At 45.2% G+C, this 23,727-nt stretch overlaps 1 protein-coding gene across 8 annotated transcripts in view; it reads left to right on the top strand.

The window, feature by feature from the left end:
* LOC120871550 (splicing factor SWAP) overlaps positions 1-23,727 on the top strand; it is an 80,070-nt gene that overhangs the window by 37,752 nt on the left and 18,591 nt on the right. For 7 of the 8 annotated variants that reach the window (XM_040251581.1, XM_040251579.1, XM_040251578.1 and 4 more), the window contains 6 exons: positions 690-821; positions 1,393-1,486; positions 2,224-2,395; positions 9,148-9,378; positions 10,455-10,645; positions 22,820-23,085. In XM_040251581.1, coding sequence (XP_040107515.1) covers positions 690-821; positions 1,393-1,486; positions 2,224-2,395; positions 9,148-9,378; positions 10,455-10,645; positions 22,820-23,085 — 1,086 coding nt within the window. The remainder of the gene's footprint in view (positions 1-689; positions 822-1,392; positions 1,487-2,223; positions 2,396-9,147; positions 9,379-10,454; positions 10,646-22,819; positions 23,086-23,727) is intronic. The other variant, XM_040251582.1, reaches the window with a different exon arrangement.

Below are 23,727 nucleotides of genomic sequence, written 5' to 3'. Positions count from 1 at the left end.
TTTGCCAAAAGCCCGGATTTTATAAAGTTGGTGCAAGTGAATCTCTCCCAAACTGTTGGGAAACAGGGACCTGGCCATCAGCCCAGCAAACCACTGACTCCAGAGCTAGCATGGCAGGGACTAAACCCCCAGCCCTTGTCAGGGGTGGAGTGGAAGGGACTCTGAGTGTCTCAGCTGAGCAGGCACTTTGTAAGAGGCACTGGAACGTGCTGAAAATGTGCTCAGGAAACTTGGCAGAACACTTGGGTGTTTTTGTAGAAATGACCCACTTTCTGAACGTGCTAAGAAAGTCAAAGATGAAACTATGGGTGATGAATTATGCTAGCCAGCATTTTTAAGATAAAAAAAATCCACACTTGGTTTATTCTTGGTTACTTCTGAGAATTAGCAATTGGAGGGAAACGGGAGGAGATGATCCTATTTTCATGACCTTAAGTGTCACTTTGAGTAAAACCCCTATTTTCATAATCAGCAATGATATTTCAGTCCCTGTTTCAAGTGGATTGACTTTGATTTGTTTTCTGGAGTCCCAGTCATCTCAGATAAGAGCGTCCCTGTCTCTGTGTAACTTACCTATTGGTGGCAACTGAGACAGTGCAAGTCCTCCTCCAGCCACTGTGCCGGCCGCCCCGACCAGTGATCTGGGGGAGGACCTAGTGCTGTGGGTGTGACTCTGTTCTTCTTTGCAGTGCACTTGCTCCCGTGGCCACCATCATCCCCCCGCCCCCCGACATCCAGCCTGTGATTGACAAGTTGGCAGAGTACGTGGCCAGGAACGGCCTTAAGTTTGAGACCAGCGTTCGGGCCAAGAATGATCAACGGTGAGTGAAAGAGTTTATATGGGATAGGTAGATGGTATTTGAGGTTTAGTTTAGCTTCTTTTTTTACCTAGCTACGTAATTCTTTATATATATACATATATATTTAATCCTATGTTTAGATAAATACATCTTGTTCAGTTACTTTGAGTTAGGGTGGTGGTCTGTTTTATTGTTACAGTGTTTTATTCATTCAGTTTGTTTTGCTTCATTTTTAAAAAATATTGGACCTGCCTAAAATAAAAGGCTGGAATTCATGCTTTTCAAGAATCTGCTGTAGAGGTTTAGACCCACACTTGACCTTGTGTTTTTAATCAAATAATGTTCCATGCTCAGATTGTAACGTAAAAACAGGAGGCTGTGGTTGCTGCGCGATCTTTGTGACCGTGGATGAGCGCTCTTCCCCAGTCTCCTGGGTCTGTAAAGTGTGGGGGGGGGGTGTTGTGGCTCCCCCAGGGGTCGCTGAGATCCTGGGAGTCAGTCACTGTGAAGTCAGAGCAAGTGTGGTTGATCGGAGCTGAGGTGTTGCAGTGAGCGTGTCTTATTGAATGGCTCAACCCTTCTCTGTTGCTAGGTTTGAGTTCCTGCAGCCGTGGCACCAGTATAATGCCTATTACGAGTTTAAGAAGCAGTTCTTCCTCCAGAAAGAAGGGGGCGAGAACGCACAGGTATGTGTGGGAAGAGCGGTCTGATTCTCAAGATGTGTACTAATAGGGCTTGTACATTTTACACTTGCTTTTAGGTGTAATGGATGTCTTGTTTTTGCTGACTTACCTTTCTCCCCTCTCTCTGTTTTACACCTGTTAAAACCTTTGACCACATTCACAGTTCATTGATGATCATTTGTCCAGTCAAGGGTGCTGCCCACCTTTGTCCTTGAGGGCCGCCTGCTAGCAGCTCCCTTCACAGCATCCCTCCCTGCAAACGGCCCCACACTTGATTCTTAGGTACCTGTTGGAAGCATTTCTTCCTGTCCTTATAATCCTTTCTTCTGCCTCTCCTCTCCTCCTGATGTTTTTTAAAACCTGTATTGGTAGAAAACATATCAGTGGATTTCCTCAGGTTTTTATCTCTGACTGCTCAAACTGAAGAAAATGGACTTATCTGCAGGTGCCGGGCATAATTTGGTGTTCTAAATGTGTTCTCAGTGATCCATTTCCACAGAAGTTGTGGGCATTTGTTCCCAAAACGGTGTTAGAGGGGAAATACCTCCTTCTGCTCCTCTTTTCAGTCTGTTCTATCAGAAAATAGTAAGTCTGAGTTAGAAAGTATGCTCCTTAGTGTTACTTAGGCAGTAACATAGCAGTGCTGTTGTCCCATGAGATATACATACACTGTGTCTGTTTCCTGACAAATCCTGCATCATTTCCGGTGAGCAGTTCATAGTCATGTTTAACCTCTGCAGGCTGTGTCAGCGCCGGAAGAGACTCCTGCAGAGTCTGCTCCTGAAAAGCCGAGTGATGTTGGGGAAGATAGTGCGTCTGAAGACGCAGCCGACGCAGGGGGAAGAGGTGTCTCCTCGGGGAAGAAGGAGGCGTCATCCAGCAGAGCTGTCCCAGACGGGAAGCTTGTGAAAGGTACGCTGCCCCTGGTACCGAGAGTTCCAATCTTGATCTTGTACCTCGTAGGTGTCACTTTAAATTAGCAAGGAAGAGCGCTAGACCACTTACGGTCAGCTGCCTTCAACCATAGGACAGGAGGGAATGGCTGCCCCTTTTAAGCTGCTGTAATGAAACTTGCTTACTTCATAGCATATGGGTTAGCCAACAAGTTTGTTCAAGTTTTTCTGTACTGTCTTATGGAAAAACCTGAACAAGCTTTTTGGCCAACCCAATACTTTCTTGATTTTGAATTTGGGGTCATTTGGATACAAACTCATCTTAGGTATACATTTGTTTTAACAGACTATTCTCGTGTTAGGGTTAATGGAAGCGTTTAGAATTTTTCAAATAATGTTTTGTACCCCCTTGGACTTCGGAAACTACATTCAGACTATTGTGCCAATGGAATTAGTTTTCTTTATTTGTTAAGGCAGTTCCCTTGAGGGTCTCTACCAGGCGGTATTCCATTCACTCCATTCCCGTTTCCCTTTATGTTCTTGGGAGGAGTTTTTCATCTACCAGGACAGACATACAGAAAGAAAAAGGCTGACACAGGCACATTAGCAGAACCCTGTGTGGTAGAGCATGCGAAGAAGCAGTGAATTCCACCAAGTGGGAACAAGAAAGGGCGTGCAGAGGGAAAGGAACTCCCAGAAATAGAGGCTCACACCCAGGCAGGGGCAGTCCCGTCTGAAATGCGTGGCTGGTTCAGAGATAAGAAGCGGTCCGAGCGACTCAGGTGTCAAGTGAGGCATACCCACCAAGGTAGCCTCAGCCAGCTCATGGGGCTCTGCCCTCCCGGTGGGTCCTGGGGCTCCCGACAGGGGCAAAACACCTTACCGCTTAGATGAGAGGAGTCTCTTTGCCCTGTGTGGTGAGTGTGTGAAGCAGAGAGACCACGTGGGAGGTTTGGAGTGGAGCTGATGGCCCCGGGGAGGGGAGGGGCACTGGAGCTAGTGTTGGGGCGAGAGGAGAGGCAGGAGGTGCCAGATGGGCCAGGACCACAGGAGGGGCTTTCCCAGCAACCAAAGACAAGGTTCTCAAGAGTGACCAAAAGGAAAACGAAGAACTGGGGAACCAGTGATTTAGGAGAGCAGGGAAGCGTCTGTAAGCCTCTCAGTATAGCAGGTTCCCTGGGCATGCGTGTTTCATCTCTCACCCCTCCCAGCTGTCTTCAGACTCTCATTGAAATAACCAAAGGAATGTAGTAAGTAGAGAGTAAAAACCGTTACTAGTAAAGCAATTATTCTTCAGTTAAAAATTATAAAAGGAGGGTGGGGTTGGTTACTGCTCCAAAAGCTGGGGGAACATGCTTAAGAAAGACAAGCCAGCCCGTCTGGACTTCAGTTCATAGGAACAAGCCGGACATTTGGGGAGCCAGTGGCAGTGACCCCCAGAAGAACCCACTGTCAACCAAAGAAGGGAGCAGGCCAAAGACCAGAACAGCCAGGAGCATCTGAGGGCAGCTGGGCCCTGTCAGTGTGATCCAGTGCAGTGGGTCAGCCCCTCAGCCAAGTTACTGCCCGCCATGGGCACTCTCCCCTCTCCTGTGAGTGCCCAGTAATTCAGCAGATGAAACCATGCTCGCCTCCCTGCACTCTCTGAGCCTGAGATGCCTGAGAGCTGCAGGTGTCTGACAACCCGCCCTGCCCAAGACAGGTCACTGCACCTGCAGAGAGGCAGGAGTTCAGAAGGACACGTATCTGAGCCCTTGGAAGCAGTACTAAGTTATAGGAAAATTCTTTTACTCTCTGATTTCTATTCTCACAGAATTAAAAGATACTGTAAAATCAGTGTTAACGGATAATCCAGCATCTGGAAAAGATTTAGAAAAAGATTGCTAATTTTTAAAACATAATAAAGCACTCAAAATCAGATTGGATGAGAAAACAAGTTCAGAATTTTCCTCAGATTTCCAAGGAAAAGGATTAAGATGGAAGAAAAGCCATCTAGAAAGAAAAATAGGTTGTCCTCCACAGGGGAAAAAAAGCAGGCTGGCACATTAGACATGTATCTATAGCATTAAATGCCAGGGAATTAAGGTATATTAGATTCTGAATGCAAAGTATTCTAAACGCTGGAGCAGAGTTTACAGATGTGGCAATGCCCTGAAATAGTCAAAGAAAGTGAAAACAAGACTATTACCAAAAAATTATCAAATGCAGTGAAAACTTAAAAGAAAAACCTATAACTTCTTATGCTTGTGTTGGTAAAGAAAAAATGAAAACAAACCAAGCATTCAACTCAAGAACCTAGGAAGAAACTATAAAATGCATGTAAGGAAAGCAGAAATCAGTGAGGAAATACTAAAAGACCAGTAAAACTTTTCATCATTGTGCAAGTTTAATACAGTGTAGAAAAGAAAGCAAATGCACAACATAATGGAAAAAAAGAAAAAAAACTTATTTTTAAGTACACAGAAACAGTATATATAACTAAATTTGAAAATTTTGAAAATAAATGATGAAATTGTCTAAGAAAGTATGAATTGGTAAAATGATCTCCAGAGAGGCAGTAAAATAGATCTATAGGCCTAAAAGAATTTAGAAAACATTGGTCAATGAACTACCTCTAAAATCAGGCAGGCCAGGACAAAGTCAAGGTCAAGGTAATTTGTGATTTAAGCTCCTCCAGAGCCCAAAGCGGAGAAGGCAATGGCACCCCACTCCAGTACTCTTGCCTGGAGAATCCCATGGACGGAGGAGCCTGGTAGGCTGCAGTCCATGGGGTCGCTACAAGTCAGATACGACTTCACTTTCACTTTTCACTTTCATGCATTGGAGAAGGAAATGGCAACCCACTCCAGTGTTCTTGCCTGGAGAATCCCAGGGGGAGCCTGGTGGGCTGCCGTCTATGGGGTCGCACAGAGTCGGACATGACTGAAGTGACTTAGCAGCTTAGCAGCAGAGCCCAAAGATCGAAAGTTCAAAAGCTCTTGAGCCCCAGTACCTTAACCTCACAAAGCCTAGCAATGTACAAGCCAGGAGCCTTGGGAAGCCCAGGTGTTAGCTTCTCAGATGGAAGCAGGTTCGGAAGGGCAGTAAGAGCAAGTGTGGGCAGGTGGGGTTCCTTGCAGAAGTCCCAGTTTGGCACCCCACCAGAAGATCTCCCAGTACAGCCAGTCTTACCACCAGACAGGTGCCGGAACAACACCCACAGTTCCCGAGATGCTTATGAGACAGCTTCCCTAGTATGACAGTAATTGATGTTGGAAAAACAGGCTCTCTGTTTGAAAAAAATTAGACTGTTACACCCCACCTGACAATAAATAATGATTCCAGACAAAGTGTTTAAATGCAGAAACTAAAACCATGAAAGGAGAGGAAAATTAGATAGTTCTTTCCTAGTCTTTAGAGTTGGAAAGGACTGCCTAAGAATTTAAGCCATAAATAATAAAGAAAGATTAATAGGTCTGGCGGGAGCTGGGCCCGTATAGAGTTGAAAGACAAATGTCAGAACAGCAGCGATTGCTAATAATAACAGAAGATAAAGGTCAAAATCCTTGCTATAGGAAGAGCTCTTGTGAATCAATAAGAAAAGTCACTGCAGTAGAAAAACAAAGGGCATGAAAAGCTAGTTGACAAAAGAAAAATAGGTGGTACATGAGCAGATTTTTAAAATATATCTCCACTGACAAGATACTGTTCTTTGCCTCCACTTTGCTAAGTTAGAAAGTAAAAGAGAGGGTGTGGGCGGCTGGGCCCTCACACACCGTCTGTGGAGTGTTGTTGATAAGGCCTCTCTAGAGGAGGGAGCCTGACGGTGGAGACCCACTTCTAAACACAGACGCCCTCCTGCTCCTGGAAACGGCTGGTTCCCCAGGCTGTCTCAGCCAGGTGTTCATCACAAGGCTCATGAGCTTTCAAAAATAAGAAATTGGGAACAGCTGTGGGAGATTGAAATAAACTGGTATGTCCATACTAAGAATATGACTGCCATTTATTAAAATGTTGTATGTTGACATGGAAAGATGTCTACACTTGTTAAGTGGAAATAATTAGCAGGCTAAAAACTGTAAAGCATGGTCCATTTTCCTGTATCTGTGCACATGTTGCTGCCTCAGAACCATCCACTGATAATATTGAGATCCTTTTTTTCCCATATCCAAATTGCAGTTGGTCTTTCATTCTGTTCACCTGTGTTTCCACAATTTCCCACCGAGAATATATTTTACCGTAGAAGTTAAAAGCTATTAATGACCTTAAGAAAGGAAGCATATCTGATGTGGAAGGCGGAGGGCCAGACACTGTGGGTTCACTCACAAGTGTTTCCTGAGAGTCGGTGCAGACCTGGGCCACATTAGTGCTGCAGTCCTCACCTGTCCCAGGCTCCAGGTGAGCAGACCACACATACAGGACAAACTGAAGAACGGCTGAAGGAGGAGAGGCCAGCAGGCCCTGTCCAGGGAGAGGCTTCATTTGAGAAGAGCCGAGGAAGAAAGCCAGGCATGGGAGAGGGCGACAGCTCCAGGCGGAGGACAGGGCCAGCCCGGAACCTAGTGGGAGAGGTGGCCAGGAGCCTGGGCTGCATCCTAACATAACAGGAAACTGAAGGCTGTAAGAAGTGCTCTTCACATGTTGTGATGTGACTTGCAAATAAGCTCCCATGTGGAAGCAATAGTTGTATAATTGAATAATTCTACAAAGGAAGTAATTCTTAATCACCTGCTTTCAGGCTGAGCTACATTGGGAAAGTTACTTCACCTTTTTAACCTCAGTTTCCTTATCTGTAAATGGGGAGGCCTGCTCATTTCTGTCTCTTCCTGGGGTCGCAAATGTGAAGTGAGGTGAGGTGTGTAGACTGCGTATTAGTTCTCTTATTTTAAGTCACTTTAAAGTATATGCATGGTGTTGGCGTGCATTAAGCTGTGTTCCAGAAGTTTTCCTTTTAATGTATTTGTTGGTTGAATTTATTTTAGTTTGAAGGGGAGTAACTTTAATTTTGATTAACAGTTAACTGAGGTTTTGACTCTGATTTATTAAAGAGACCTAGAGGCAATACAGGGTTAATGTTATGATACTTTTTTCTTATGAAAAATTTCAAACAAGCACAAAAACAGAGCCTGGCGAAATAGTCCCCACACACACATGCAGCACTGAGCGTCCAGCCCCCGTGGCCAGCACTGACTAATTTTATCCATAGACTCGGTCCAGCCCACCCCCTAGGATATTCTGAAGCAGATCCCAACGTCTTGGCATTTTATCCATCAGTGTGAGTGCATGTATCTCCAAAAGATAAGGGCTGTTCTTAACATAAACCACAGTAAAATGATTAATATTGGCTCTCCCAACAAAGTGTATTTTTCCTCGCGTGTTCTTTGTCTGGGGTTTATTAGGAACGTGCACCACCGTGCACAGTCCAGGTGTGTAGCGTTGCATAATCAACACAGAGACTGATTTTGCCCCTTTGATTCTGACTTATAAAATAGCGCTTTGTGTGTGCATTAGTCGCTCGGTCGTGTCTCTTTGCCACCCCGTGGACTGTAGCCCACAAGGCTCCTCTGTCGATGGGATTCTCCAGGCAAGAATACTGGAGTGGGTTGCCATTTCCTCCTCCAGGGGATCTTCCTGACCCAGGGATCAAACCCGGGTGTCCTGCATTGCAGGCAGATTCTTTGTCATCTGAGCCATTAGGGAAGCCCACTTTACCAACATTGAACATCTTAGGGTGTGCTTTGTAGCTTGAGGTGATTATTGACCAGAGATGACTATATTTCGGTGATCGGGTTATTTGCCAGCTTCTAGTCACACATGGATTTGGAACCATGAAATGCTGAAAGTGGGGGTGCCTCTGCGGTCAGCTGAGTGAGCTCACCCTCACAACCCCAGCCACTTCAGAACCTGCCTTGGTTAACCCAGATCCACTTCTTTCTCAGAGTTAGCTCATTTGTGCTGCACTTAAAATAACCCTTCATTGAGGTTTACTTGAATAGCTTTCATCAGTAATAACACATGGTTTTTTAAATAAAGTGTCTTATTACAACCAATTAGGTATTGTTAGGAGCCGTTTACCATAGTGTCTGAGGAAGAAGGGACCCAGTGAGTGAGTGTTGAGTGGATGGGTGGGAAGGGGAAGAAGATTGTTTCCTTTTGGGCCTTTGTATTTCTCTTAAATTAAAAATTCCAAATATTCTAGTAGAGAAAAAATTGAACCACCTAAATTTTTGTTATCTTAGGTTTAAAATTGTCTTACAGGTTCAGAGAATAGTTTAACATAATGCCTGGCACAAAGTAGGCACCCAGTCAAATGTTTGCTGAATAAAGGAATAGATCATCTTGCTTTTGTTTATTAAAAAAACAGTTTATTTTATACAGTTGGGATTTTTTTTTAGAAGTAACTTTTAATAGTGGAGTCGCATCATATGCTTACTTACGGAAACTCAGCTATGTGCTGAGCCCAGAGAAAAGAAGGAAAACGTCAACAAAGGTTGACCATTTGGCCCTTCAGTGACCCCAGCTGGCACTCGGTGTGTGCGTCCTGCCGTGGCCCAAGTTGGAGCCGGTGCTTTGCAGTGCCCTGCATCTAGCCTGGGGTGTGGCACCTTCTAGAGGCCCTCTGGCATCGTGGGCGCTGCCTGCTGCCCCTAAACCCCCCTCTGCGTAAGATGTGGCTCCACTCCAGACGTTGCTCCCGCCAGCTGATGCTCGTGTGGATGGTGGGACCGAGATTTTCGCTCTGTGCTTCCAGTTACTTAAAAATGTATTACCGTTTTCACCTTTTCTCAATAGCTTCATTTGCTCCAATAAGCTTTGCAATCAAGGCCAAAGAAAATGATCTACTTCCCCTGGAAAAAAATCGTGTTAAGCTAGATGATGACAGTGATGATGATGAAGAAAGCAAAGAAGGCCAAGAAAGTTCTAGTAGTGCTACAAACACTAACCCGGCAGTTGCCCCACCCTGTGTAGTTGTTGAGGAGAAGCGGCCTCAACTTACCCAGGAGGAGCTAGAAGCAAAGCAAGGTTTGTCAAATGTTTTAAACTTCTTAAAAGAACAGTATGTACATACAAGATTAACCTACTAAGCCAAAAATACAGGACTGCAGACTAGAGTCTCCAGCCTTTGGAATCAGATCACTGGGGAGCTGTGTGATGTTTCTGTTCAGCTGAGAAGCTCTCAGTCAAGTGAGGAGCACTGCTGTTCATTAAGCTCAGATGCAGTGCCATTGGCGATTTGTTTTCCGAGGAGGAGCTGAGAGTGGCCAAGAGTGCTTTAATGGCAGCCCTGGGGCAAATGCTCAGCCCGTGTTCCCAGCTCGGGTTAATGTTCTGAGCCAGCAGGTGACCTTCTGTGAGGCCTCTCCCTACAGAACCATCGGACCCTTGAAGGGGCCGGGGCCCCTGCTGGTTTTCAGACTGCGGCTCGTCTTCATGGGTCACAGTGTGGCTGCCACTCGCCTCTGACACATGACCAGCAGTGTTCTACCCTTCTTTCAAAATAAGCACTATTCTTCTCTAACTGAAGTCATTAACAGTCCTTAACTGGTTTTGTGAATTGCTTTTTCTGTGTATACATAGACAGATCACACAGCATTGGTAAAAGGTAACTCTTAAACCACAGGAGGTCCTGGAACTTGCGATATGCTGTAGTTCCTCTCCCCAGCACACGTGTGTTCATGCCTGTGTCGCTAAATCTGCATTTACTGCGTGTGAACTCAACTGTGTGTCGGTTCATTTGGCATAAAACACTTCACAGAGTGTTCATTGCCTGGTATGGCTGTTTGGGCACTTGTATATGAGAACCATTCCAAGAGTCTCATCATTCCAGGTTTCACTGCTATGGAACCCCATCAGCTTTCTGACTTTCAGTTTGAAAGTAAATTTATGAAAAGTACTAATAATAAGCATCATAAACTAATTCTTTCAGAAATCTGTTTGCCTGATTTGTTGACCTTTCCTGAAATCGGTATCATGTTCATGTTTTAAAGTAACTGCATTGTATCTTATGACCGTGTTACTGCCCATGAAAATTAAGACAGCAGGGTATTTATAAAATACTGCTTGCTCTAAACATCTTTTTTCTTTGTTTATTCCTTAAGCAAAGCAAAAGTTGGAGGATCGACTGGCAGCTGCTGCCAGGGAAAAGCTGGCCCAAGCGTCTAAGGAATCAAAGGAGAAACAGCTCCAAGCAGAACGTAAAAGAAAAGCCGCTTTATTTTTACAGACCTTAAAAAATCCTCTGCCAGAAGCAGAAGTCGGGAAAGTTGAAGAGAGTCCTTTCAGCGTAGAGGTGAGTTTAAAAAGGGTCTGCCATCAGTGCTCTGAACCAAGCACCATTGGTAGAAGTACCTGTGTGTGAATCCTGTAGCCTCTCAGCTCTCGAGCTGCGTGAAGGCTATGGGCAGCCCCTGCGTCTCTCCCCTGTGGGATGGAGCGCCTGTCCAGGCAGACCATGGAGGCACCATGGAGTTCAGTTCCAGACCTGGCAACAAAGTGAGGCATGCACATTTCTTGGTTTCCCCATGTGTGTAACAGTTACGTTACATTATACCGTAGTCACTGAAGTGTGCAAGCACATATGCCTGAAAGATAAATACATACCTTAATTTAAAAATCCTTTGATGCCCCAAAATGCCAGCCATCATCTGAGCCTTTAGCAAGTCATAACCTTTTGCATTAGTAACTTCACTGATCACAGATCAAATAATGAAAAAGGTTTGAAATAATGCAAGAATTACCAGACTGTGACACAGATGTGAAGTAAGCATATGCTGTTGGGAGGATGGCCTTAACAGACTTGCTCGACACAGAGGTGCCACAAACCTGCAATTTGTAAAAAAGGAAAAAAAAAAAAAACGCAGTATCTGTGAATTCCAACAATTTGGGAAAAAACAAACCATAGTATCTGTGAAAATGAGGTCTGCCTGTACTGTATAGCTGGGGTCAGCAAGAGTCTGATGAAAATTCCCAGAATGTACATACACACACCACATTCTGGGTGCAGTGTCACAGTCCAGGCCTCTGGGCCCAGGTTGGGAGCCTGTGCTTTGTGGCAACCTCACAGGAGCAACAGAACTTCGCCTCTGAGGCACTTACCTCAGGCCTGGACAGACCCGCTAGAACACTCATGTTCCTGCCATCGCAGCAGCCCTTGAGCTCACACTTAGGGTTATAGTCTTACTCAGGGATCTAGGTTACTGTCAGCGCTTCAATTAAAAGAAAAGTGAGATAAGATGTGGTCACTGTCATCTTCTCTTAAGACAAGTTTCCTAAGCTGTAGGACCAGAGCTTAACCCCCCGCCCATTTCTTCCCTTCAGAAGGCTGTGGAGGGGGCCTTGGACTGCTCAGAGCAGGGCTCACGCCACTTAGCCAAGTGTCCCCGAAATGTCTTTTGCAGCTCTTTCCCCTGTAATGTAGACGGGCCCTGTGCGTCTTTTACTTTAAATACGTTGACATTTCTAAGAGTCTAGAGCCATTATTCACAACTGATTTTTGCTGCATGTAGCCACAGGTTTATTTGTTTCTCCTTGGAAAGCAGCATTTTTCAGCATTGTGTTGAAGGTCAAATCAGCTTTCTCACCTCAGGAATCAGTCTGAAATTCAAATCTGGCAGGAGGCCTCAAAAATAGTAGCTGGATCAGACTGGGGAGCAGCGAGCACTGGCTTACATGGCACCTTCAGATGCGTCCGTCCCCAGTTGGGGAGGGCCTCGCTGCCACCAGCTGGGCCAAAAATAGGCATGCCCAGGAAGGCACCCTCGGTCATCGCCCAGCTTTGGGAGGACCTCTGGACCAGTGCAGAGGTGAAACCGGCAGCCACTAAGACTGCATTAGATGTAAAAGGAAGAAGAGGCAGGATATGGAGCAGCTCCACTTTTATGGTTGCAGCTGTAAAAATTATGCATATAGCACCAGGGCAGGTTCTTAGGAAGACAGGGAACTGCCTCCATGGGAGGGGTGTGAGTGGCTATTTTCATTTTCCTTATTGTTTGGATGTCACTTAGGCAGTGAATAAAGGACTTAATTAAAAGTTATCCACATACATAGATACTTTCACCAATTATTCTACATGGGTGCATCTATATTTTCTAATAAAATTGTATCTAAATGCAAACTCAGTCTCAGCCAGAGTCATTCATCGTTAATCCAGTTTTTCTGTCTGCTGTACTGCCGGTATTGTCACAGGTACCAGAATCGCTTCTTTATAAACACGAAATAGCCTGAGACTTAGGTTCTTATCTTGTTTGTCTTTTTTGTGGCATCTCCCCACTGTGTTCTTTTCAAGCACGTATTTTAAATCTGTAATACCTTAGAAATGAGTGCTTATGCTTCATGTTTAAATCATTGGGTTGATCTTCCTGGACGTCTAGTGGGAAAGATTACAGCTACTAAACTATTTCAACAAAAATGTTAACGGTACTAGCAGGTGGTGATAGATATCTTTAATGACTTTGAAACAAAATACCTGAATTAAATTGGCAGCTATCATAAATGAGATTCACACTTGAAAATATTTTCAGTCTAAAGCAAGCTTCTGGAGACAGGTGACCCTGACTCTGTTGACCATTTCCTGTGCACTGGACTCACATGCTGACGTGTCCGACCCCACTGCTCAGGTGTATCATTTTAGTGTCCAGGGGACTTGGAGTGCAGACGGCACCCCAGCTCTATTCTGAGCAGACACACATAGGGCTGAATAGGGTCATTCAAAACCTGGCACCTTGCAGCTTATCTGCCTGAGAGGCACTTTCTGTTTTTACTTTGCTTTGTATAAAAGCAGTACATACATGTGGTTTATAAGTTCAAATGCTCAAGAGAGGTGTAAAGTAAAGAGTAAAAGTCTTTTACTATTTTAACCCTTTTTAAGGATACAGTTCAGTGGCACCAAGTACATTTATGTTGTTAGGCAACCATCACCACCATCTCTCTTGAAAACTTTTTCATCTCCCCAGATGAAAACTGTCCCTGTTAAACACCAACTCCCCATTCCCCTTCCCCAGCCTCTGGCACCCACCATCGTACTTATCTACATACAGATTTTTTTTTAATATTAGTTACTTATTTGGCTGTAGCAGGTCTTAGCTACAGCATTCAGGATCTTCAGTCTTAGTTGCGACCCATAGGATCTTTAGTTGTGGCATGCAAACTCTTAGTTGTGGCATGTGGGATCTAGTTCCCCAACCAGGAATCGAGCCCAGGTCCCCTGCATTGGGAGCATGGAGCCTTAGCCACTGGGCCACCAGGGAAGTAAGTTCTGTGTGTATAGAGTATTACCATAGGACCATGCCCTATCCATTTTTTTGGTGTCTTGATTTTTTTCACTGGCTCCAGAGATCTTGCCATACCAGTGTCAGAGTGATGCTTGGTGTGTAATAAACACTTGGTAACTGTTCTCTGGATGCATGACTGTCAGTCCTTTCACGCATCAGCCCTTATATCAAGCTACTCTGCATGTGCTGTGCACTGTTCACCCCTCCCTGCTCTCAGAAGCACGGGCCCTACTCGGGGTTTTACTGTGTATCAGCTCCTGTGACTTGTGCACTCACTGAGGTGAGTGTACCCACAGAGTAAATTCCTGACCGTGGAATTATTACATTTCCGATTTTTAAATTTAGTTTGCCGTTAAATTAGGCCTTACAACGGTTATTGCAGTTCTGGGGTGGGGTGGGGATGTTTTTGTTTTGTGTGTCTCCATTGTGTATGAATATAACTTTGTTGCCTCCCTGCCAGCATTGGTTATCATCCACCTTAATTCTCAGTCTGATAGGTGGGAAAATATGTTATCTCTTTGGTTTGACTACATATTTAATTATAGGGGACACTGAGTAACTTTTTACAGGCTTCACGGCCTTTCCGTTCTCCTCCTGAGAACACCCTCTGTGGCCTTTGCTTTTCTCCTGGCTCATTGTGTGGTCTCTGCTGTTTTTGTGTTAGCTCTGTGTCATCAGCATTACCAACAGTTTCTTTTTTGTCTTTTAATCTGCCCCACTGGGAGTTTATTTCACTTTGAGGAGCATATAGCTAGGCACAACACAAACGACTAAATCACATATCTTTTCCCACTAGTGTAAAGAACTCCCTTTATTGTATACTAAATTCCCACCTGTGTTTGCTCTTTTTTACATTCTTGTCTTTTCAATTCCTTTGGTCTGTTTGTTAGGAGAGATGATTTTATGCTTAGGTATAACTTTTAAGGATATCTTGAAGTGTATTTATTGACGTGGACAGATACTAGTATGTTAAATGTTTAAGCAGTATATAAAATATATAAAAACCTATTCATAAGTAGTATTTAGAAATCTGTGTATATATCATCCCATTGTGTGTGTGTGTGTGTCCGTGCACACGTGTACTGTTAATTCAAAATGAAGAGAAATCAGAAGTTTTGAATCAAGTCTCTGTTGAACCATGGCATCATTTACGTGGTAACAACAGACTTCAGTACTTTGTTTAGATGCAGTGACTTTTTTCAGGCTAATGATCCTGCCAGGTTTAAGGTCCAGCAAGACTTCCCTGGTGGCTCAGATGGTAAAGCATCTGCCTGTAGTGCTGGAGACCTGGGTTCAATCCCTGGGTCGGGAGGATCTCCTGGAAGAGGCAATGGCAACCCACTCCAGTACTCTTGCCTGGAAAATGCCATGGACGGAGGAGCCTACAGTCCATGGGGTCACAAAGAGTCGGACACGACTGAGCAACTTCATTTTCACTTTCACTTTTCAAGAGTTTGAAAAGAAAAGGGGAACAACAATCAACCCATGTTCGCTGAGCCTCTGTGATAATTCAGGGAGCTTTGGGGTATGAATTAGAAACTGTTTCTCATGACCAGTCGCTTTTGAGTGGTTGGCATCTACACATGAACATTTCTACCACGCCGGCCTTGTAAGGGGCAGAGCAGCTCTGAGTGTGTGGATGAGGGCCCCGGGCCCCCAGGACAGCAGAGGTGGCAGCAGGACTGTGAGGAAACTGGGTCATTTGGAGAGGTGACAGTAGCGAGGAGGCCCAGAGACTCGCCTGTGGGGGAGGCCAATGAAGCCCGTGCAGGCAGTGATAATGCCTGCAATCCTGCATCAGAGAGTCTGTGGAGGAGGCGCAGAACAAGTCAGTGACACAGGCAGGTGTGGGAGAGGCTGAACCACTGGCTGCAGTACGAGTGGGACACTGACGAGCTAAAGCAGTGTTTCCACGGGAAGAATATGTATGGAGCAGCATTGGCAAGGCTGGCAGCAGCACGCCCAAGCGAACACAACTGATGAGGGGAGGACAGGGTGCCAACAGTGGAAAACGCAGGGTCATCTGGACAGAGGCCTCAGCAGTCACACCTGGGCCATTGCCCTGCCTGGGAGGGTTGCAGGGGCGTGTCCAGCACGGGTAGAAATTTGCAAATACAGTTCTAGAGGATGCATTTCAAAGTCTGATTTCAAACGTTATCTTGAGTCTTTTGCATAATTATCGCATTTCCTAGTTAATGTAGTGTTACTTCAGAAATAAGATTTTATTTTAAAATGTCTTGTTAGTCTGCTTTTGAGCAATTTGTTTTCCCACAGCAGGAAATAGTAGTTGGTAGTTTGTGTGCTAACTTGTTGGCAAATACTTCATTGTGATCAAAGACAGATTAATATTTTTCAGTGTTACCAACAAAAGGGATGTCAGTTTTTAAATACCTGTATGAGTAACTGATCTTTCGAAAGTTCCTTTTGGTTTTGCCCGCTCACAATTCAGACCAGTCTGTGCTCTCCCCGCCGCCCATGATGATTTGTGCCTTGGTCATCCTTGCTGGAATGTTAACATTCTGTCCCTGAGAGGCTGCTTTGCTTGTTTGGCACTGGTTGCCATGTGGTTCTGTTGCTGTCTCTCCTGTGGGCATCGCAGGCAGCTTCTCATGGGTCACTGTGTACCAGGCCTTAACCAGACACCTTCAGAAACCAGACACAGGACATGTGGGGCTGCAAGGAAGGTCTTGACTCAGCAGTGGCTTAGTCTCTCAGGTTATTCATATAATTCAGAGTATAAATTAACAGGTCATTTGACTCCTTCAGGATATATACTATACAGTATGGTAGCTGCTAACCACACATGGCAATTTCAGTTTTGTTTAAGTTTTTTTTTTTTAATGTAGACCATTTTTAAAGTCTTTATTGAATTTCTTACAATATTGCTTCTGCTTAATGTTTTGATTTTTTTGACCAGGAGGCATGTGGGAGAGACCAGGGATCAAGCCTGCACCCCCTGCATTGGAAGGCAAAGTCTTAACCACTGGACCACCAGGGGACTCCCTGGCAATTTCAGTTAAACTTAATTAAAATTTGGGCTTCAGGTCCTTGACCACACTAGCCATATTTCAGGTACTCCATAGCCACACATGGCTGGTAACTAAATGTAGCAGGTGGTGCCGAAACAGACCATTTCCACCACCACAGCACGGTCTACATTACAGAGCTAGCTGGGTATTCATTCTTTTTTGCCAGTAGTTTAAAAATCCAGATTGCTGCATCAGTCAGGGCTCTATATTACACATGCTAGAAACCTACCCTACTGCCCCCAAACGACTTAAGCAAAACCACTAACTAGTCGGGTTTGCTTTCTGAGTTGTGAGGGTAGCACGTCTCACGAGACGTCACGAGGCATCTCAAGGGTGCATCTGCAGGCCCAGCCTCCCCTGGCTGGCCACGCTCTCCAGCTCTGCATTGTGACAGCTGTCATATCAATGTGCATTAAAAAGAATAAACAAAAATTGATAAATTTCTGTGTAGCCATTTTAATACTGAAGATGGAAGAAAAACATTTTCGGCATATTATTCTTTTATTATTTCAAGAAAGATAAAAAATACAACTGAAATGCAAAAAAAAAAAAATGTGTGCAGTGTATAGAGAAAGTGCTGCAGCAGATCAGGTGTGTTAGAAGTGGTTTTTGAAGTTTAGTGCTGGAGATTTCTCACTAGACAAGGCTCCATAGTTGGGTAGACCAGTTGATAGCTTTCAAATCGAGACATTAAGAACAGTCAGTGTTATACCACCTGGGAGATAGCCAACACACTCAAAATATTCAAATCAGGAACTGAGGATCATTTGCACCAGCTTGGTTGGGTTAATCACTTTGATGTCTGGGCTCCATGTAAGTTAAGCAAGAAAACCTTCCTGACCATACTTCAGCATGCAATTCTTTACTGAAATGTAATGAAACAGTCCATTTTTAAAACAAATTGTGACAGGCGATGAAAGTAGATACATTAATGTGGAGCAGAAGAGATCATGAGGCAGGCCTAATGCACCAAAGGCCAGTCTTCAGTCTATGGTAGTATTGGAAGGGAGTCCTCTATTATGAGCTCCTTCCGGAAAACCAGACAGATTAATTCCAACAAGTACTGCTTCAAAATAGACCAAACTTAAAGCAGCACTCCACAAAAAGCGTCTGGAAATAGTCGACAGAACACAAATAATCTTCCACTGGGGTAACACAAGGCTGCGCATTTCTTTAATGATCAGGCAAAAGCCACCTGGCTAAGGAGGCAGCTGTTTGCCTCGCTGGAAGTTCTGATCCATCTGCTGTATTCACCAGACATTGCACCTTCAGATGTCCATGTATTTCAGTCTTTACAGAGTTCTCTTAGTGGAAGAAATTTCAGTTTCCTGAAAGACCGTAAAAGACACCTGGCTCAAAAAGATAAAAAGTGTTGGAAAGATGGAATTACAAAAGTGAGAGAAGTCGCTTAGTCATGTCTGACTCTTTGCAACACTATGGACTGTAGCCCACCCGGCTCCTCCTCCGTCCATGGGATTTTCCAGGCAAGAATACTGGAGTGGGTTGCCATTTTTTTCTCCAGGGGATCGTCCTGACCCAGGGATCGAACTCAGGCCTCCCACATTGCAGGCAGACTCTTTACCCTCTGAGCCACCAGGGAATCCCTGGAATTACAAAACTGCCTGGAAAACAGCAGAAGGTAGTAGAACAGAATGATGAGTATGTTGTTCAGTGCAGGTCTTGGGGAAAATGAAAAATGTATCTTTTGTTTTTACTTAAAAACCAAAGGAGCTTTTTGGTCAACCCAGTAGTTCCATGGCTTGTGTCTAAATATCCATGAACTACTTCCTCTGTGTTGCTGGAGTGTGTACCCCACCCCCAGCTGTGCACACAGGAACGCCTTTGGGGTAGTTGGAGAGGCCAGAACGCACCCGTCCTGTCGTGTGCCACGTGCTGGGATGCTCCCCGACACTGGAGGCCAAGAAGCCCACCTCCCGAGCAGTCGTGGGGGCCCTGGGAAACCAGGTCCTTCCTCCTGCTTATGTTTGGGTAGAGCACCTGCGTCTCTGCAAGTCTCTTAAACTCTGCATTTTTACTTACATTCTGGGCATAGGTACCACTGTGGGCTCAACTGGGCTCCTCCCTTGACTGCTGGTGATCCTGCATGAGAGGCGTGACCTGTCTGTTTCTTCAGGTGCGGTCACAAGAGCCGCTGCCCTGAGCTGTAGGATGCGTCATGAAGTTTCTGGGTTTCAGAAGCACTGGCATGTTGCAGAGAACGTACATCTCCAGACTGTTGAGACATGCTGGCGCACACAGCCTGCCCCTGGAGCCACCACTTTGGGGGCTACCACTGGGTGTGTAGGATTGGTTAGCCTGTTTTGTTATTATTCTCAAGTCTAACTGCTGGGTTTTTAACGTCCTCTTTGTATTTTTAAGCTGAAAAAACAGTGAGGTCATCACAATGCATCATCTTAATTCTGCCCAGCCAAGCGCCGCCCCCACCCCCACCCCCAAGTTGCTAATTTTTACTTTAATGGTGAAGGGTAATCGATCATTTTATTAGAATAAATAGATCCTATGACTTAATTGCAAGTTATATTTTTAATATATTGATTTACTTATTCCCTCGCCTCAAAATGAAATAAACTATAACCACAGTGGTAAAATAAGTGTTACTAACGATGGGCATTAGGACAAAGGCAACAGAAGCAGTAATGAAGTTCAGAGATACAAATCATCAGGCTGGCAGTAACGTATAAATGGGAATTCATCTAATGAGCTGCCACTCCCCCCTCCTGCTGGCCTGGTGTGGCTGCCTGCAGTGCCTCGTCCCCCTGGTTCCTGTCCTTTGCAGACATCCTTGGGGGGACATATTTTCCCCTTCTCCCCCTCTTAGTGCAGTGCACATTATCACTCAGCAGTGCCGTCTTCTGTCCCCTGTGCAGCAGAAGGAGAAAGCCATCCCGTGTTTCTCTTCATTCAACCATCCACTTAGATAAAAGATGGAGTCTCAGTTCTAAAACGGGCTCTCTGGTTCCCAGGGGAATTCCCCACAGCTGCCCCGACTGCCCTGTGGTCCCAGGGCCCTGACCTTCAGCGTTCCTCAAGGCCTCGAGTGTGCTGGCCTGGAAATTCTTAGTGGTGACTTTTACCCCCAATTCCATCTCACTTTTTCATGCAGGGTGTGTGTGTGTGTGTGTGTGTGTGTGTGTGTGTGCTCAGTTGTGTCTGACTCTCTGCGGTCCCATTGACTATAGCCCACCAGGCTCCTCTGCCCATGGGATTCTCCAGGCAAGAATACTGGAGTAGGTTGCCATTTCCTCCTCCAGGTATCTTCCCGACCCAGGGATCCAACCTGCATCTCTTGCATCTGCTGCACTGGTGAATTCTTTATCACTAGTGCCACCTGAGAAGACCTACATATATTCCTAATTTAGAGTCTGTGGTTATTGGGGTGTTTTAATGCACTAAAAGCTGGTTTTCCACCCTGGCAACAGCAGAGTTCTCTACAAGCCAGTGGATGCAGGGGTGAAGGGGGCAGCATTTCCCTTCCTCCAACCTCTAAAGTTAGAAAACACTACATTTTATTAGTCCTAATTTATTGTATCATTTTGTTGTGTGTTTAGAGAGTGCCAGAATGGGAATTAGGTGTTCTTAGATGTAAAGTTTTGTATATACATGTTAGACTTGTTTAACAACAACCAATTATTTTAAAATTTAACCTGAAAAAATATTATTGCAGGACTTCCCTGGCGGTCCAGTGGTTAAGAATCCTCGATTCCACTGCAGGGGGCACAGGTTCGATCCCCAATTGAGGAACTAAGATCCTTCAAGCCATGCCAAGTGACACCAAAAAAAAAAAAAAAAAGGAAGAAAAAGATTACTGCACTAAAATAATTTGAAGTAAGAAAGACATTTTTGATAAGAAGAACTGTCTCATAATGAAATGGTTTCCCTGGAGACAGTTTAAGCAAAACCTTAAAAATGCCCTGGGCAGCATTGCCACGATGGAGAAGAGTGAAGGCCCGACAGGAACACCAGGCGGCCGTGTGCCCTTCCACAGGGGGCCTGGTTACTAAGAGTATTTCGGTGGGAATAAACTGCTTTGCGAGCAGGGCATGTTGTTCTTGAGCAATTCTCAGCCCCACTGCCTCTCAGCTCACAGTAAATGAAAGATGTGAAGACAGTCTGTTGTGAGTGTAAACAACAGGAGGCTGACAGGAAGGCAGAGCCCTGTTCTCTGGGCGTACCCCTAACGGAGGGGCGACATCTTTGTCTGGTGGCTGCCCCACAAGACCACCATCACAGTTCCTCTCAAATGAGGGGAAGAAGCATAACTTCAGAAGAATCATTTGCACAGTGTTGTTTTGTCTCATCCAGTTGGCCTTATCCAAATGGACCCGAGGAGAAGGGAAGCCAGGCCTGCTGGAGCCCACCACCCGCCAACAGCCAGCACCCACTCGGGGCTGCAGCCCCTGCCTGGGATTTTTTTATTTTCATGAACCTTAATAGCTTGAAAGTTCTGAGGCACAAAATGATAAATTCCAGATTTTTCAGTATATCTCTGTGTGTGGTGTTTACTGGCTATAGTTAAAATTCACATAAACTGATTCAAGGAAATGACCTTTCTCAGAAGGGAAAGGGGCTGAAGGTGGGTGGCTGCAATTGCAAATATAAAATGTGGTTTGGGGGGTGTTTTTTGTGGTTTTCTTGTGTGTGGCTTTTTTGGTTTTGTTTTTTGTAAATTCATTTTTTTTTAATCTTACAGTGTGACATGAACAATGTTAATGTCAATAAAATAGGACTACCACATCATTTTTAAAGTTGAGTAGTAATTCCCTTCCTGGTTGGACCGTAGTGAACAAGTCCTAGAAACGGGACTGCCCTGGATGCACACTGCTGAGAGTGGTGGCTCCTTGATGTACGTGCTGGTGTCTTGACATGAAAGTTCAGTAGGCAGCAGCCCTAAGATCTGTGCACACTCTGTGTATCTGTCATACTTGGATAGAGCAATCTGAAGACTGATAGCCCATTAAGTGAAATTCTTTGCTGTATTGATACATGTGGAGTAAGGCTGGCTTGTGTTGATGGGATTGTCTTGTCTGTGGTTCCCATTAGTGGCTTTATTTTTTTTACTTTCAGTTTTACTGAGGTATAATTGTGTCACCTGAAAAAAGGTGCACATCAAGTTTTATTTGGGACAAAAATGAGGATGATAGCCCAGGGGGAGAGCCTCTCAGACCTCTGAGGAACTGCTCCTGAGAGGTGGGGGTCAGGGTCCGTATGTACGTGAGTTTGGTGAAAGCGGAATGTGCAGTGAAGCACACGGTTTTGGCGGAAGATGGCTGCTTATCATGAGGAGCAGATGTCTCCATTAGTAATGTTAGTGCTTTCCAGACATGAGGATATACAAGAATGGCTCTTAGAATCTTCTCCTGTAAAGGTCTAACTATCTGAAGGCACATTCTGCCAATTTTTCCCAGAGCACAGGAAGGCAGAGCCCTGTTCTCTGGGCATACTTAAAGGGCCTCTTTCCTGATCTCTGCACTGAACTTCTTTCAGGGTATGTCAAAGGTCAGCAACGCCAGTGACCAGTGACTTCATCCTTGTAGCACCAGATGGTGAGGGACCATTTTCCAGTTAGCAGTTGGCATGTAGCACTGTGTATTCAAGGTGCATGGCATGATCTGACTTACATAAAACACGCAGTAATTGACACAGTAAGTTAATACCCACTACCTCATACAAAGAAATGAATGGTCCTAGTGACAAATAATTTTTTATTTTTATTTTTTTAATCAAAGAGGAACCTCTTTTGGTTCAGGCAGAGCAGAGATCCATAAAAACCTGATGCTAGCAACTTGAAGAATCTCCTTTTTAGTGGAAAGTCACAATTATTTAGGAAAGAGCAGGCGGGGCTCTTTTCCTAACACAGCCCTCCATGTGCCGCGTTTCTTTTCTCAGATCCAGCCTCCAGAGCCTGGCAGGCTGGGGACGGGACCCTGCACAGGAAGGCTCGGCCGTGAGAGGTAGGCATTCGTGCTCTTGGCCTCTGAGGAGCCATCATTCTCCCAGAGATGCCGGGGGTATATTTAGAGCCACAGACGGAGGCATGGGCTGCTCTGACAGATGAGAGAGCGCCAAAGTTGGAATCTTATAAACATACATTTTAAAACAGCATATCTTCCTTGCTGAAATCCGGACCTGTGCTTCTGTTTTCAGGAGGCTGGTACCGTGCCCTGTCCTCTACTGGCTGGAGGCAGACCTCTGCCAACTTTAGACGTGAAGCCTCCAGAAGGGCGCTCAAGCCGAAGCAAAGACCCGCCGAGAGAAGAAGAAAGAGAGAGGAAAAAGAAAAAGCACAAAAAACGGTCTCGAACAAGATCGCGGTCTCCCAAGTATCATTCGTCGTCCAAGTCCAGGTCTAGGTCTCACTCAAAAGCAAAGCATTGTCTTCCCAGTGCCTATCGGACAGCGCGGCGCTCGAGGTGAGTGTGCAGGGCGCCCCCTGGGCCGGGCGTCTGGTGCGGGGCGGATCCCGCTGCTCCTGCTCGCAAGCAGGGGGCGCGCGGCTCCCCTCCCCCAGCTTGCCGCAAGCACAGACCCACACACCTGCGTATCTTTACGCAGAGATGCACCCTGCAGTGTCTCATCTTTTCAAAATATTTTTTAACCTGACTTTCCAAAATTCATCAACTACTGCCAGGTTTTTCTTAAAAGAGAGGTATTTGAATTTTTAACAGGTCTTGGGAGCAAGCCTGGACTATTTGCTGAAAATGTGTGGAAAATTCACAGGGTTGGGGGCGTTCTGTTTGGTGAATGAGTCGACTTTCCCAGGCTAATTCCTTTTCAATGTGTATCTGCCGAAACGAGAGACATGTGCACTGTGTCTGTGTTCAGCTTCACTGGCACAGCACCTGCAAGTGCCCGTAAAGGAGGAAACACAGCGGCACAGATCTGTTTTCTCAATTAATCTGCTTCCCCAGCCTCCCACTAATAGTCACTGTTCAACCAAAAGCCACCTTCTGAGGAGCCAGCTTTTGAGGAAGCAGCTTAAGGTTTTATGCAACAGAAATAATAAACACGAAAACCTGTAAGGATCACAGAATTTAGTGCTTAGTGAAGCAGGT

Source organism: Oryx dammah, unplaced genomic scaffold (assembly GCF_014754425.2).
Source record: "Oryx dammah isolate SB20612 unplaced genomic scaffold, SCBI_Odam_1.1 HiC_scaffold_12, whole genome shotgun sequence".
Lineage (NCBI taxonomy): Eukaryota > Metazoa > Chordata > Mammalia > Artiodactyla > Bovidae > Oryx > Oryx dammah.
The sequence above is the reverse complement of the archived record's forward strand: the minus strand, read 5'-3'. Positions and strand labels throughout refer to the sequence as shown.